Source organism: Electrona antarctica, assembly GCF_951216825.1.
Source record: "Electrona antarctica genome assembly, chromosome: 4".
Taxonomy (NCBI): domain Eukaryota; kingdom Metazoa; phylum Chordata; class Actinopteri; order Myctophiformes; family Myctophidae; genus Electrona; species Electrona antarctica.
In genome coordinates this window covers 4,485,683-4,502,294 of record NC_136809.1, presented here as the reverse complement: position 1 = coordinate 4,502,294, position 16,612 = coordinate 4,485,683, and the positions used below count along the sequence as shown (strand labels likewise).

The following is a 16,612-nucleotide window of genomic DNA, read 5'->3' as shown; positions in this document are numbered from 1 at the left end:
GACAGGTCGGGTTACATTACCGATTGTCCTTTGAAGCGCTCCGGTCCCTTTGTTTGTGTCCGTGGCTGTGTTCATTCAATTGTTTGCGTAGCTCGTTTGCTCCGCGTCAACGTGTGACTTGTCGGGTCCTTCCATGGCTCCAATCGTTTCATTTGTGTCACTCTTTGTTGACAATGTATGGCGACCATCGGGACAAACTTATTTAGTCGCCGAGAGGCTAAAGCGGGGGAAATGTTTACCTGTCAGACTCGCTGCTCGTAATGAAATCACTTCTCCAAGATCCATGTGTTTCAGCGTTTTGTTCATTTATTAAAGTTTGAAAACAATTCATTTAGCAGCATCAGCATAAAGTGCATAGTGCGACGTGCAAATGACCTATAGGTAGCATAGCGTTGTATTTGCGTTCATAAAGCGATGCTGTCAACAAAGTTGGACTTCTCCCCGTTCATCCCCTCTCCTTAAATGGGGTAAATGAGTATTTCTACATTCACTACACATTTCTACAGAACCTCTGGATATCCTTGTCATTCTGGGCATAAAACAATAAGTTGAATATTTGCATGATAATAAAGCACACACACAGAGGACCTGTAGTGACGAAACCTTTATTAAACAAAACATAAAACAAAAAACATAATTTTCCCCCCAAGGGATAACAGTGGATCTTTGAGGTTATAAAAACACCTCTATAAAGAAACAAAACTACAGGCATGTGGAATGTATACAGTACACCCTCGCTCTGGAATCCACCATATTATGAACCATGACAAGGCAACAATCTAAACAACACACAGGTTGGTTCGCAATGGGAACCGGTTCAGTTCTTTTCCACCGGTTGGTTCCCAATGGGAACCGGTTCAGTTATTTTCCACCGGTTGGTTCCCAATGGGAACCGGTTCAGTTATTTTCCACCGGTTGGTTCCCAATGGGAACCGGTTCAGTTATTTTTGGTTCTTAGCTAGAGCCTCAAAATTGGAACGTTAATTATGAATTGAGTGGGCAAAACTATACCTAAATTAAATTGTTTATAGGATCAATATAAGTAAACTAATATACGATAACCCTTCCACAGTAGTAGCTTTTTCATTTTGTTTTCTTCATATTTTCCTATATAATGCCTCATTTGCATATTTTAAAAAGATTGTAATACAATAAATCATTGTCTTTGTGTAAGTAATCAACTGGGGAAGTTTCATGGTGATAACAATCTAATATAGGTATGGTTTTGCCCACTCAATTCATAATTAACGTTCCACTTTTGGAGCTCTGGCTCATGGACTAAGAACCACAAAGAACTGAACCGGTTCCCATCGGGAACCAACCGGTGGGAAATGGGTCACAGTGAACAGCTACACAATCCCAGCAGCTTGTCAGCACTTTGCTGCATGCACCATTATTTACTGCATATCAATGCACATTAGTGTTGTTTTCGTCGACTAAAACTATGACGAAAAAACTTTTTGTCTACTAACGTTTTACACTGACGAAAACTAAATAAAAAAAACAAGCTACGATAACTAAAACTAATTATATTGACAATTTAGTCAACAAATACAAAATTAGACTAACATGTTTGGGAGAGACTAGTGGAAAGGAGATTCAGTAATAACTAAAAGACAAGTCATTTCATGCTTGGTTGCATAACTTGTTAACACATTCTGGGCGGGAACCCCTCTTGGTGTTTCAAGCATTATGTTATGCTTTAGCTATTGAAAAATAGCAGATCTACAAGCTCGTAACGCGGCACTGAGCTTGTAGGTCTGCTATTTTTGAAAAATCGTGAAAATGTGGTGCAAATGTTTGAATATATATTCTAATATTCTATCAGAGCGAACGTTTTTAACTTAAATCTTTGCTTCTGTGGGGGGGGGGGGGGGGGGGGTCCCTGGAACAACATATTTTCAGATGGGGGTCGGCGGTCAAATACATACATTTCTGGGGGTCCTTGACATGAAAATGTTTGAGAACGACTGTCATAGAAACATGGGGTTTTTCAGAAAACTGTCAGGATTTAGAAGACATTTGTAGAATCGACTTCAGGTCAAAATGGGTTAAATCCTGACCAATGTGGACATACTGCTCATATTGTACTACCAGTAACCTATGAGCTGGAGGGAATAAACGCAAGATAAAATAAAAATTATACAACAGGTCGTTTCGAGGAAGCAATCTGATTGGATGAAACAGCCTTCTAGCCGTGGATCAAACGAGCACCATTCACCACCTAATCAAAACAAAAAATTCAGCTGCTCTGTTTTCCCAGAGTGCAGCAATATTACACCCTCGAGTGTAATATTGCTTCATTCAATTTCATCATGTTGTATAGAAAATAAGATCCATACACAAGAAAAAAAAACTAAAATCCATCACAATAAAATATCAATGTGTATTTTATTCAGTCATGTTGTTATCGTCAGATTATGTAATTCCTCTGCCCTTTGCATCATCGTCATCCTGGATTAGATTGACTGATCATATGTCTTAAACTAAAGGCTTTCCCCTTTTGTGTCCTAATGTGTCTTTTTCGACTAACTGTCTGGCTTTTCGCTTTTATGAGTCATCATGTGTCTTTTTAGATGACTTGTGTTAACACAGCTTTTATCACATACTGTACAAGAATAGGGCTTTTCGCCTGTATGAGTTCTCATGTGTATATTTAGATTACTTGTGTTAGCACAACCTTTACCACATACTGTACAAGATATTGGCTTTTCGTCCGTATGAGTCATCATGTGTGTTTTTAGAGTACCTTTCTGAGTAAAGCCTTTACCACAAACTTTACACAAAAAGGGCTTTTCTCCTGTATGAGTCAACATGTGTCTTTTTAGATGACTTGTGCTAATACAGCCTTGGCCACACACTGTACACGAGAAGGGCTTTTCCCCTGTATGTGTCATCATGTGTATTTTTAGACCATTCGTATGACTAAAGTCTTTACCACAAACAATACAGGCAAATGGCTTTTCACCTGTATGAGTCCTCATGTGTGTTTTTAGATTAGCTGTGTTAACACAGCCTTTACCACATACTGTACAAGAAAAGGGCTTTTCGCCTGTATGAATCCTCATGTGTGTTTTTAGATTATCCTTGTGATTAAACTCTTTGCCACACTCTGAACAACTAAAGCGTTTCTTCTCCGTTTGTTTTGATGGTTGCAGGTCCCCTACCACATTTTGTGTGTTTTGTGACAGATCTGTCTCCTCGCGCTCATCACTGTCTTCAGCGTCAGATTCAGAACAGTGTGAAGAGAGGAGCTGGTCATTGCCAGTTTGTTGCGATCGTACCCAGTACTGTATATACGCTTGTGTTTTCATGTGTTCGGTTGAGGTGCCGGCTAAAGGCTCTGTCTCTCTGTTTTCATCATCATCTTCACTTTTCACTGCTAGTAATGGCAACGTTGACACACCAGCCTCTTCTGGTCTTTGAAGTAGCTCCTCTTGTTCCTCTTGAATCTGTGGACGCTGTGGTTCCTCCTGGACCAGACTGGAGCTTCTCTCCTCTTCAGACACAGGGACCTGTAGAAAGTCTAGGAAAAAATATATATACAAAGAGACTCTATAAAAGGTTTGATAGAGTAAAATTCAAAGGGGGGGGGGGGGGGGGGAAGCAGAGGGTGCCGTTTTTCCATTTTTGGGGCATTGGGTGCCCAGATTGAGTACAACTTTAAAAAAGAATCAGACCAGTCTGAAGCGAGTGGTGCAACAGCACCCCCTATTGGCACTCTAAACATCGGGACATAGTCACAAAGGTTAGGACATAGGGACAAAGCTGTTCCTTGGAGTGCACCACTCAAAAAACATTGGTAAAGGACATAAAATATGTCTATTTTTATTCTCTCCTTTTCTCTCTCTCTGGATGAATTATTCATTCATTCTGAGGCAAATACTGTACTTTTTACACTAGAATTATGTGAAAACTTGTCTAACTACTTACAATGCAGATTTTGATTATTATTACAAAACATAGGCTACATTAAACACTTACGCCCTATTTCATACTTTGCTTTTCAAAAATAGCAGATCTACAAGGTCACACCATGTCGCTCATTAAATTAGAATCGATGAAGTGATATTTTATTTCATTTACCTGAGAGAGTGTCACAGCTCGGCTCCCAGTCTAGTAATGACAATGATGACACATCAGCCTCCTCCTGTTCTTCTTTAATCTGCAGAGGTTGTGGTTCCTCCTGGATCACAATGGATCTCCACTCCTGATGTTCATCAGGAACCTCCTCTGTGGAGGTGAGGAAGTCTATGGGGAAAAAAATGAAATGAGAAAAAAGAATTAGAACAAATAATTAAAGGGGCCAAGCCCAAAGGGTCTCTTGTCTTGTATTTTTATTTTACTCTTTTTCCTCCCGCCAAAAATAGGAGTTCTGTCTGTAACGTGCAGTCGGTTTTCGCGACACTTGGCAATATGGTATAGGGCCATGCCAAACGGTGAGGATGTGAAGCCCACGACCATTGGACAAAGGGTGGCGCTATAGCACTCCATTGAAAATTCAAACTCATAGCTCATGAACCGTTTGACCGTCTGCAATAAAACGCTGATACACATATGTGTCTCCTCATCTTGAACAACTTTTGTGTGGACCGGTGATTTGGAAAAAACCCCGGTCCGCCCTGGTAACAAGTTGTGCACATACACACACTACAGTGGGAGAAGTACAACAGACAAACAGCACGTGCACCAAGGCCCGCCCCACTCGATCATGATTGGAGGAAGGCCCCTCTCATCCTGATTGGATGAAGGCTTTGCCACCCAAAGCCCAAACCGAAACTAGGGTTTTTTGACCCCAGGGGACAGGGAGGAACTCCTTATATGGTCAGCACACTTTATAGTAGGGAGGATTATCTAAAAAATAGGAAAAAATAATTGATATTTGAATTAAGTGCAATCACTGAATATACCTTTAACCCAAAATATATAAAACCCCTATAAATATGAAGCTGACGCTATACAAGGTAATAAAACCTGTTAGTGCCGCACCGTTCTCTGTGAATCTCTGGCGCTGCCGCTGCTTCTGCTCTCTGTTCAGGCGGCGATGGACCGCGGCGCCTTCCTCCGTGAGGCGCTGGCGGCGCCGCTGCTGGCGTTCCCTGGACAGACGGCGGTGGTGGTCCGCGGCGTCTTCCTCCGTGAGACCGTGGCGGTGGTGGTCGTCCACGCCGCCTTCCTCCGCAAGACCGTGATTGTCCGCGCCGCCTTCCTCCGTGAGACGCTGGCGGTGCCGGTGGCGCTGCTGGCGTTCCCTGGCCAGACGGCGGCGGCGCTCGTCGGCGGTCTCCTCCGTGAGATTGTTGAGATTGTGCTGCTGGGGTGGGAGGCATACTTTGGTTAGACATAGCATTGGTCCGACTGGATTAAGGTTGGTGAAGGGTGCGTTAAAACGACCGGATTAAGGTTGGTGAGGGGTGCGTCAAAACGACCGGATTAAGGTTGGTGAGGGGTGCGTTAAGGTGACCGGATTAAGGTTGGTGAGGGGTGCGTTAAGGCGACCGGATTAAGGTTGGCGAGGGGTGCGTTAAAATGACCGGATTAAGGTTGGTGAGGGGTGCGTTAATGGTTGGGAGAGGGTTAAGGTTAGGTTTAGGTGTGCTGCCCCGTGGGAGGTTAGGGTGAGGGTTTGAGATATCGGACCAATGGCCAGATCGGTGCGTGAGCGTCTCTCGAGTACAGGGTTTGATGAGGCCAGATCAACAAATGGAATGTCAGAACAGGGCAGCTCCATATGTGGAGATCTAAGGGTTTGATGAGGTCAGATCAAAGTCACGAGGTGACGGCCCATCGCGGTCTCAACGAAAACCTACCTGGGCTGACCTTACTAAAACCATTTTGCCGCCAGTCACATGGAAAACGAGAACCTACTCTTTCTTCCTTCTCCGCAAGAAAGCTGTGAACTAGCTTTTAATCGCTTTTTGATCCGTTTCGATCGTTAGCTGATATTGCTATCGCAAACAACACTCTGGGACACAAACACACAATGGCCGCGGCCATTTTGAAGATGCGCGCGCATCCACTTGCATTGTCTGCTCTGTCTTCAGATGGCTGTATCTCGGAACTGACATTGGAGGGGCAGATTTGGCCCAGACAAGCGTTTTCAACGGCCTGTAGCAGGCGCTGTGATACTCGCGGTCCACTTTTTCCACCACCGACCGAGAGAACAACCACCAGCGATATCAACACACACGGAATTGTTTCATAGTAAGATGCGATTACGGATATTTGGTTATTCAAAGTAAGTGTTACACGCGATAAAACCCTGGCAGTACGCTATCGATGGATTCATTAATGCTGGCGGTAATTGGGCTAATAAGCACACAGTTTACGCCCTACCCAGCACGAGAACGTCAATTAAAAAAAAGAAATCACACCCATGTGAAGTGAGTGGTGTGATTGTCGTCGTACATCATCCAATAAAAAAGGAATATACTTCTTCATGAATTAATTTGTCAACTTATGTTATTATCTTTTAACCATGATACGTTTAAAAAAAACTCTTTTCACCATGATCATGCAAGATGACAACTGAATTTATATAGGAGAAAAAAGAACCTGCTCAAATCAGTGTCGTTGCACATGCACAACGTCAGATTGTGTTGTGAGTTTACGTCATCTGACCTCACGGACACCAGATTAATAGTTTTAACACCTGCGTCTTAACTGTGCCGTATTAAGAAGCTCTGTTGTTTCAGCAAGGGCGAGGTCGCTTCTCGCCCTCGGGGCGTCTTACTGGTAGTAATTAGAATTAACAGAATGTGTTTAATAGCAATTAGAGTAGTTGTACTTACATAATGCAGCTGGACAGCAGACGCTGGAATCTGAGTGCCCGGAGCAAACACATGAGAGACCGCCCCTAAAAACATCAACAACAACAACATGTAAACAACAGCATTACATGTTAATGTAAAAAAAAAGAACTACAACAACATTAAACGCCTGGGAGACTGATCCTATATACAACAACAACAACACAAGAAGTTTATCCATTTAGACCAGAGGCGATTCTAAAAACGTAAACTCGCCTTCCGTCCACTTTCATGTTTCGCGATCGAGCAGCAAAACGTCTCTCCGATTACGGCCGGGGATGCGATCGTAGTGAAGATGAATATTCTTTGACTACTTAACACCTTGAACGCCGGTTAACATAGGGGGCGCTAGGTGGTGCCAGTGCCAGTGAAATGTGCGACATGAGCAGATCTCTTGAGCTCTTGTCATGTTTGAACCGTAAGTGTTAATCACCCATGTTCTGCTAAGGGTCACACAGCTTTACAAGAAAGTGATCCATTGTTTTGTTTAGCGGGAGCTCAAATTAATGTTTTATTAACCCATTTCAAAATGAGTTTTCTCAGACGGGTGGCTGGCATCTCCCTTAGATATTGGGTGAGAAGTTCAGTCACGCGAGAGAGACTCAGAGTAGAGTCGCTGCTTCTTCGCCTGGAAAGAAGCCACCTTAGTATCTGTGGTTCGGGCATCTGGTTAGGATGCCTCTCGAGTCTCCCTAGGGAGGTCCTCGATGCACGTCCCACTGGGAGGAGACCCCGGGGCAGACCAAGGTGCAGATGGAGGGATTACATTGACTCACTGGCCTTGGAACACCTCAGGATCCCCCAGGAGAATTACTAATGTTGCTCTGGACAGGGAAGTCTGGAGCTCTCTGGTGGAGATGTTGGCCCCACGACTGACTACGGATAAGGGGTTGAAGATGGATGGATGGAACCAGCTAACTAGTGCTGCATTATTGCTCAAATGTAGAAATGCGAAAGTGTCTGAATAATTTTTTCGATGATTCATGCAGCACTAAAACCTATAAATATAAATCTGGTGCTACAAGGTAATCAGTGGCTTTGGTGATGGAATTGATGGGAGGGGGGGGGGGGGGGGGGGGTTACCAATTAGTACAGGTGATGTAGTTACCTGTGGAGGCGGAGCTATGAGCCAGCTCAGAGCTGCTGTGATTGGTCAAGGCATGGCTGGTCTGTACCTGAAGGTGCTGGCCTCCACCTACACACACGCGCACGCACACGCACACACAAACTATATCAATACTGTCAATAATATGTTGTATGTGTTGTAGCATTTCTTTTCAGATTTGTCAGAGAAACATTTAGGTCGCATTCAAACCTCTACGTTGGTAGATGGGGGGTAGTTCTTGCATTTTGTATTTGCTGCGTTTGCGATTCACAGTTCACACTGCATTGTGTCAACTGTAGCAGGGAACTTCAATGTGTTCAGATACAAAATATTTGTATTGAACAATACCGACTGCACGGTTTCTAATACCCACCCGAGCAACATTCCTATAGCTTTTCACTTGCAATGTCCTGCAATATCTGTACAATGGACGTCGCTGTGTTTTGGATAAATTCCACAATGTAATGCGGGAGCATTTGATGTCGTGACATTGCATCATCCAGTAGACCCAGTTATAACTTTGTTAGCTTTTAGCTCGCTAGGCGTGAAATTAAAATGGACGCGGAAAATGCTGAGTGCCGGAAACAGTAGGCGGGCAGTACAGCGGATCAGAGCACTAGGGAGCAAGATAGTTAGTTCTCCACCGGCAGCGGTAAGTAATAGTATTAAGTTAATAATAATAAAGCAATGAAATTTGAATGGGATTATAGAGGGGAACTGACAGCTATAACAGACAGACAGACAGACAGACAGACAGACAATTGACCATTTGCAGACCGCGGCCATGTGGCCATCAGAGTTTGGAAGCACTCGTTTTCAGTAAAGCAATGCCTCTTGCATTATGTGCTAATTCAAAACAGGTGGTACGCATGGGCCGTTGAGTGATATCTAACGAGCACTTCCAAACTCCAGCACTTAGAAAAGTAGCTCATAACATGTCTACAGTGGATTTTTATGAAACAAACACTTTGAGGATAGAAAGAGAATAATTCCAGCTTTCCGTACAGCTGCAATGTTGGTGAGTTTGATGTTGTGTAATCCAATCAGATAGGACTTTTCTGTTTGGATGAATGGGTTTGCCAATGGGACGTTGCACCTTGCCATTAACTTATATGGTAACTTATATGGCCGCAGTCTGCATATGGAGAATAACAGGCAGGCAGGCAGTAACAGACAGACATATAGACAGAAAGACAGTGACAGACAGACAGACAGACCTGACATCGGGGTAAAGCCTCCAGGTAACATGACGCCGGTGGTCGGGGGCGGGGTTGTTTTCAGCAGCGTCCCGTTGGTTGCCGAGGAGGAGGCGGGGTTAGAGGACGAGCAGGGGGCGTGGTTAGAGGCAGAGGGGACGGGGCCGAGGCTGTTGGAGGTGGCGTGCGGTGCGTTGACGAACGTCGACTTGCTGTTCGACTTGCTGTTCGACTTGCTGTTGGACTTCTGACGGAGAAAACACGTGTGCAAATATTTGATCATCGTTTCACAGCAAACGATTTTATCCCATTAAAAAAGGACCACGTTTCAACCTATCTTCAAATAATTGGTCCTTACTAATGTTCATGATAAAATGAACCACCATTTGTTTCTACTCGGTCTGTGTGTCTCAGAGGGCTGTGGACAGTTCAGAAACCCGTCCACCAGTGACATCATCGATGGGGCATCCAAGCTAATAGAAACTGCAGGCTTTCTATTCCTGAAAAGTTGCAATGCGATAATGGAAGCCATCGTTCTCACGATTAAGAAAATCTAAATATGCACGCACACACACACACACACACAGATAATGTTATTATCTCGTTTAAAAAACCTGCCTAACAATGATGTCACTGGTGGACGGGTTTCTGAACTGCCCACAGCTCTCCTATGAGACACAAATGGTGGTATTTTATCATTAGTGAGGACCGAGTTGAAAAGTTGTGGAGTGGTCCTTTAAGACCTGAGACCAGATTCTACAAATGTATTCTAAATCCTGACAGTCCCTGAAACAACATATTTTCAGATGGGGGTCCACGGCCAATTACATAATTATACATTTTGGGGTCCTTGACATGAAATAGATTGAGAACCACTGATATAGAAACGTAAGGTTTTTAAGACAACTGTCATGATTTAGAAGACATTTGTAGAATCTGGTCTTGGGTCTCAATGGGTTAATGTGGTAAAGTTAAGGAACACCCCCCTTGCCCGGGTCGGGCGACCCGTCCTGGTCTGGCTGTTTTACACCTTCAGGACGGGAACCCCTTTTGGGGGTTCTTGTTGCTATGTACAGTATATATATATATAGCAATATAACATTTTCTGAAAGTTTTTGAATAAAACATAGGTCTGTTTTTTAGAATCTGCCTTAGTCAGGGCCTGACGTCGAAATAAAAAAAAACATTCGCTCTGAAAGAATATATTCAAAGATTTGTGCCGCATTTTCACGATTTAAAAAAAAATATCAGACCTACAAGCTCGTAGCGCGCCACTCGGTGGCGCGCTATGAGCTTGTAGATCTGCTATTTTTCAATAGCTAAAGTAGAACATAATGCTTAAAACACCAAAGGGGGTTCCCGCCCCAAAATGGGTTATTTAAAGGGTTAATGTGTTAAGTCAAGGAACACCCACCTTGCCCGGGTCGGGCAACCCGTCCTGGTCCGTCACCTGGTAGGTGAGGTCAGTCTCTTCGAAGCCCGTAGCGCTCATCCTCTTGTCGCTGGTCGGGTCGCAATGAGGCGGAGAGTCTGGAGAGTTCAGACACGTCTGGATAAGAGCCTTACCTGGAAGGGAAAAAAACACACACACACCTGGATCAGAGCTTTTCCTGGGGACAAAACACATCTGCATGAGGGCCTTACGAAACACATCTGCATGAGGGCCTTACGAAACTCCCCAAACTCCCCCGTCAGGTGAGAAGAAGCGGCCTGCTCACTCCTCATGCACTGAAGGAACCATGATCTTCGGGGTGAAAAAAGCTACGTGCTTCGGACATAGGCTCTCTCTCTACCTACCCATCTCCCTCCCTACCTATCTTTATCACCACTATTCTTCTCTCTATTTCTCTCCCGACACGGTCGAGGAAGATGGCCTGGTTAAGTAATCAAATGGCAGGTGTGCGGTTGCCAGGGCAATCAATTGGCTGAGGCAGAGGCTGGGAATTCTACAAGTGAGGGAGGGGACTTATGCTCATTTGGTCCACTGACCAGAGCCTGACCAGAGCCTTTTGTGGTGTTTCTGGACAACGGTGTATCCCACCGTCTCCAAGGCCAGGCACTGCACTCCCTGTGGTGTGTGTCAGATTTGAAGCCGGTGGGGCGAACAGTTCTCGAGTTACTTGGATTACAGACTTACAGACACACAGACACAGACACAGACACAGACACACTCACACACGGTGCATGTATTGTTGAACCCGTCTCACTCTCTACCTACCTGTCTGACTGGTGATCATGGGCTGCAGCTTCTTGGTGGCGAACGTGTACACGTGGCCTGTCTCACTCGCCACCAGCAGCAAGACCTGAGTTCCTGTTAGCGTGGACAGCTCATAGGCCTGGGGAGACAGACAGACAGACAACCTGATTAACATTTTTTTCCAGTGAGTCTATGGGGGGCACGGTGGCACAGTCGGTTCGGTAGTGCTGTTGCCTCACAGCTAGAAGGTCCTGGGTTCGATTCCCGCTCGGGACGCTGTGGGTGCTGGGGGCATGTCCTCTCCTCCGCGTCATCAGTGCCCATACCTGAGGTGGGGTTGGCGAAAGGGCCTTTATGTGTGGAGTTTGCATGTTCTCCCCGTGTCCCCTAGGGTAGGTACCCTCACATGTTCTCCCCGTGTCCCCTAGGGTAGGTACCCTCACATGTTCTCCCCGTGTCCCCTAGGGTAGGTACCCTCACAAAAAACATGCAGTAATCCTGGTCTCTAAACTACCTCCCCTGCCCCTGGCCAGCTGGGCTGCCTGATGGAGGGGAAAGGAACTGGTAGGAATAACGTGGTCCTTCCATGCGCTACGTCTGGCCGGGTAAACTCCCCTCTGTCAGGAAAAAAGCAGCAGCTTGGACTCCTCATGCATAAAGCATGAGTTCAGTCCGCTATATTATAATAATAATAATAATAATAACTACCTTCTTCATCATGCCAGTCTATAATAATAATAATAATAATAATAACTACCTTCTTCATCATGCCAGTCTATAATAATAATAATAATAATAATAATAATAATAACTACCTTCTTCATCATGCCAGTCTATAATAATAATAATAATAACTACCTTCTTCATCATGCCAGTCTATAATAATAATAATAATAATAATAACTACCTTCTTCATCATGCCAGTCTATAATAATAATAATAATAATAATAATAACTACCTTCTTCATCATGCCAATCCTGCGTTTACTAAACATGGAGTATCGTCGCTGCTTGTTGTCGATGTACTCCATGTTGATCTTGATCCGTCCGCGGGTCTTCTTCCCCGGCTTGGTCCCACGGGGCGGAGCCCCGGAGGAGGAGGAGCCTCCGGGGGCGTCGTCCTCCATCTAGAAATTTAAAGAAACAAAGGTAACTTATAACCACGTAATACATTAAAACCTGAGGATGGTTTTAAAAATGTGTACATAACATGACAGTTTTCTGAAACCTACCTACAGTATGTATCAGTGGTTCTCAAACTATTTCATGTCAAGGAGGACCCCAAATATTATGTGTATTTGGCTACCAGACCCCCATCTGGAAATACTTTTTTTTCTTAATCATAAATTAAGTAAAATAAGTTTAATGGGTTAAGACAAATCGTTGTATTCATATAAAAAAATAAATGTTGTTGGAATGGAGAATCCAAGCTAATAGAAACTGTCAGGTTTTCTATTCCCGAAAAGTTACCATGCATAATGCCCACAGCCTTACCACCATAATGCCCACAGCCTTAGCCCCATGCCCACCTTATAATGCCCACAGCCTTACCACCATAATGCCCACAGCCTTACCACCATAATGCCCACAGCCTTAGCCCCATGCCCACCTTATAATGCCCACAGCCTTACCACCATAATGCCCACAGCCTTACCACCATAATGCCCACAGCCTTACCACCATAATGCCCACAGCCTTAGCACCATAATGCCCACAGCCTTAGCCCCATGCCCACCTTATAATGCCCACAGCCTTACCATAATGCCCACAGCCTTACCATAATGCCCACAGCCTTACCACCATAATGCCCACAGCCTTAGCCCCATGCCCACCTTATAATGCCCACAGCCTTACCACCATAATGCCCACAGCCTTACCACCATAATGCCCACAGCCTTACCACCATAATGCCCACAGCCTTAGCCCCATGCCCACCTTATAATGCCCACAGCCTTACCACCATAATGCCCACAGCCTTACCACCATAATGCCCACAGCCTTAGCCCCATGCCCACCTTATAATGCCCACAGCCTTACCACCATAATGCCCACAGCCTTAGCCCCATGCCCACCTTATAATGCCCACAGCCTTACCACCATAATGCTCATAGCCTTAGCCCCATGCCCACCTTATAATGCCCACAGCCTTACCACCATAATGCCCACAGCCTTACCACCATAATGCCCACAGCCTTACCACCATGTTGCTCACAGCCTTAGCCCCATGCCCACCTTATAATGCCCACAGCCTTAGCCCCATGCCCACCTTATCATGCTCACAGCCTTAGCCCCATGCCCACCATATAATGCCCACAGCCTTAGCCCCATGCCCACCTTATAATGCCCACAGCCTTAGCCCCATGCCCACCTTATAATGCCCACAGCCTTAGCCCCATGCCCACCTTATAATGCCCACAGCCTTAGCCCCATGGCCACCTTATCATGCCCACAGCCTTAGCCCCATGCCCACCTTATCATGCCCACAACCTTAGCCCCATGCACACCTTATCATGCTCACAGCCTTAGCCCCATGCACACCTTATCATGCTCACAGCCTTAGCCCCATGCACACCTTATCATGCTCACAGCCTTAGCCCCATGCACACCTTATCATGCTCACAGCCTTAGCCCCATGCCCACCTTATCATGCTCACAGCCGTAGCCCCATGCCCACCTTATAATGCTCACAGCCTTAGCCCCATGCCCACCTTATAATGCCCACAGCCTTAGCCCCATGCCCACCTTATCATGCTCACAGCCTTAGCCCCATGCCCACCATATAATGGCTATACACAATGTAATGCCATGCCCACAGTGGCAGTCTTAACTCCATGCCCACATACAGTGACAGTCTCCCCCAGAAGCGTAGCCTCCATTGGGCCACTTGGGCACAGGCCCAGTCTAGCTTCTGAAATTGTGTGGCGAAAATACTAGAAAAAGTGTTTGTGATGGATAGTGTATACCGATTAGCTTGATGTATGGATAAAATCTGTATGATTTTCGCCAAACCCAGTAAAATAAATGGGTTTGGCAAAAATCGGTCTCATGGTGATGCCGCAAGTTTTTTTTTTCCTTTGACTCTAGGGAGTGTGTATACAAAGTTGTACACAGATCTGTGCAGTTATAGGTAAAAACAGGAATTATATAGCACAAAAAAAAGAGTGGCATTTCGTCCTCGGCCTTGTGGAAATGTGCGTGTATAATTTCACGGAAATCACACGCTGTGTTCATGATTTGTGGCATTTTGTACGAAACGGACCAATCATGCATTGCAAGCTTTGGAAGCCAATCTTAGCCAATAGGGATGGAATATGGGAAGTAGACCAGATCCGTGTTGATCACATGACTACAGAGATAAGTGTATACAGAGGTGTGTGATGTACGGATAAAAGCTAGCCTGTCTGAATTTTCATTTCGTTTCACTTCGCCAGAACATATTTTCTTAATGGGCGTGGCTAGAGATTCAGGGCTGGGGCCAGGCTAGATAAAAGCTGTACGAGTGAGGGGCGCTAATATATTAAAGTCTAACTCATGTTGATTAGGTGATGTAATGGTGATGTAAAACAAACGGTGTAAACAAACATTAAACGCCATTAACAATAAAGAGACAATATGACGTAAATGACATATGACGTAAATTGTCCCTTCATTGTCAATGGCGTTTACAAAACAAACATTGAACTAAAGACAAACATTAAACCTGTGTATAGGAGGGCCCCTCAAAACTCGGCCTCATGGTGGCGCTATAAGAGGACGGAATCCACCATACTGCAAAACAGAGGCTACTCTCTTCCCCATGTCTTTGATTGATTGATTGAAGTATTTATTAACAGTTTGCAGAACTACAGTACATTTCAAGCACAACTCTATAGAAAAACTGTTAACTGTGAGTGGACGACACCATAAAGCATTACACTTGTTTACAAGAGGGTCCACCTAGTTCCTTCGGCCTGGTGGAGACAACAACAAAAGATAGCCTACATTGGCAGTAACCACCAGACTTTCTAGTGACATTGGCAGCCCAGCCCCAGCCGTCCAAAATCACACCAGCCACAGCAAGCCGCTTCTGTTGTTAGCAACTAGGAAAGACCGGTTTCACCTATCTCCCCCTCCCCTCCCCAGCCTTTTCACCTCCTTTATGATGAATTCCTGTTCTTTGGCTTTACAGAAGTGTCAATTTGTACGTCTCTAAATGTTTTGATGAATTGAACAAGGTGGGCCCATCTTGTAAACAAGTGTATCATGGTTTATTGGTTCGTCCACTCACAGTTAACAGTCTTTGTATTGAGTTGTGCTTGAAATGTACTGTAATTCTGCAAACTGTTAATAAATATTTCAATCAATCAATCAATCAAAAAACCGGTCTTTCCGAGTTGCTAAAAACAACAAAGGCGGCTTGCTGTGGCGGGTGTGATTTTGGACACATTGGCTACAACAGAAATGTGTAAATATTTAAATCAATCAATCAATAAACTATATCTCCCCTCCCCAACCCCCATAATCGATCGCGATGCTAATTTGCCCAGTCAACAAACATTTTAATCCACGCTACGCCATGCCCACAGTGCCAGTCTTATATCTCCATCACATCATGCCCACCAAGTAATGCCCACCACAGTGCCAGTCGTATAGTCTTACCCCCATCATGCCCACGGCCGTCTCCAGTCTCTCCCTCTTCACTCCTCTCCTCCTCTGCACCGCGGCCACAGGGCCGCCCTGGTCCTCCTCCTCATCCTCGGACTCGGAGTCCTGCTCGGATCCGCTGTAGGTCACCTCTATGTCGGCCGGCGAGCCGCTGAAGTCCCGCTGCTGGTGGTGGTGGTGGTCCTCCTCCCCCGCCGGGCCGCTGGCCGCAGCCTGGCCGCTCATCCCTAACCCGAACCCGGGGAGGAGGAGGCAGGCTGTCCCGGTGGACCGTCCAAAACCAAATAAAAAGTCTCCTTATCGATTAACTCACCGAGGACTGATCATCAGCTATTGATCATTGATTGGATAATTCATGAATTAGCAATAGCAACAAGACGCACTGTGACCGTGTGTGCGTGTGTGTGTGCGCGCGCGTGCACAGACACTCTAAGGTCTAAAGTCCCTGTTGTTGGAATAAAGTTTTTGAAGCAGCCAAGCTAATAGCCCGTTAGCCGCTAGATGCTAACTACTAAACACACACACACTGCTGATCGACTGATCGATGGTCATTGATTGATTAATTGAAATCAAAGTGATCAGGTAATAAACGCGCGTTGTTCATTAAACGTCCCTCCGGTAGCAGCACGTCGTTGAAGCGTGTGTGTGAGAAAGGGAAAGT

General features: G+C 45.2%; 1 protein-coding gene across 4 annotated transcripts; it reads right to left on the bottom strand.

Annotated features, from left to right (window-relative positions):
* Positions 1 to 601: 601 nt before the first annotated feature.
* On the bottom strand, positions 602 to 16,612 carry LOC306922327 (uncharacterized protein). 4 transcript variants are annotated; one of them, XM_079499842.1, is made up of 10 exons: positions 15,946 to 16,611; positions 12,267 to 12,434; positions 11,329 to 11,446; positions 10,525 to 10,676; positions 9,132 to 9,357; positions 7,918 to 8,004; positions 6,792 to 6,856; positions 4,990 to 5,314; positions 4,087 to 4,251; positions 602 to 3,526 (listed from the first exon to the last, which is right to left on the bottom strand). In XM_079499842.1, exons 1-10 carry the CDS (start codon positions 16,174 to 16,176, stop codon positions 2,529 to 2,531), a joined length of 2,535 nt encoding a protein of 844 aa, XP_079355968.1. In that variant the 5' UTR covers positions 16,177 to 16,611; the 3' UTR covers positions 602 to 2,528. The 4 variants fall into 4 exon arrangements, with proteins under 4 accessions (XP_079355968.1, XP_079355969.1, XP_079355970.1 ...); XM_079499843.1 differs by having other exon boundaries at positions 4,990 to 5,311; XM_079499844.1 differs by lacking the exon at positions 7,918 to 8,004 and having other exon boundaries at positions 15,946 to 16,612.

Coding starts and splice junctions, on each gene's coding strand:
- LOC306922327 (XM_079499842.1), bottom strand. CDS start 16,176: ATGAGCGGCCAGGCTGCGGCCAGCGGCCCGGCGGGGGAGGAGGACCAC. Junction 10,677..11,328: donor CATGATCACCAGTCAGACAG/GTAGGTAGAGAG, acceptor TTTCCCTTCCAG/GTAAGGCTCTTATCCAGACG. Junction 6,857..7,917: donor TCATAGCTCCGCCTCCACAG/GTAACTACATCA, acceptor TGATGTTTTTAG/GGGCGGTCTCTCATGTGTTT.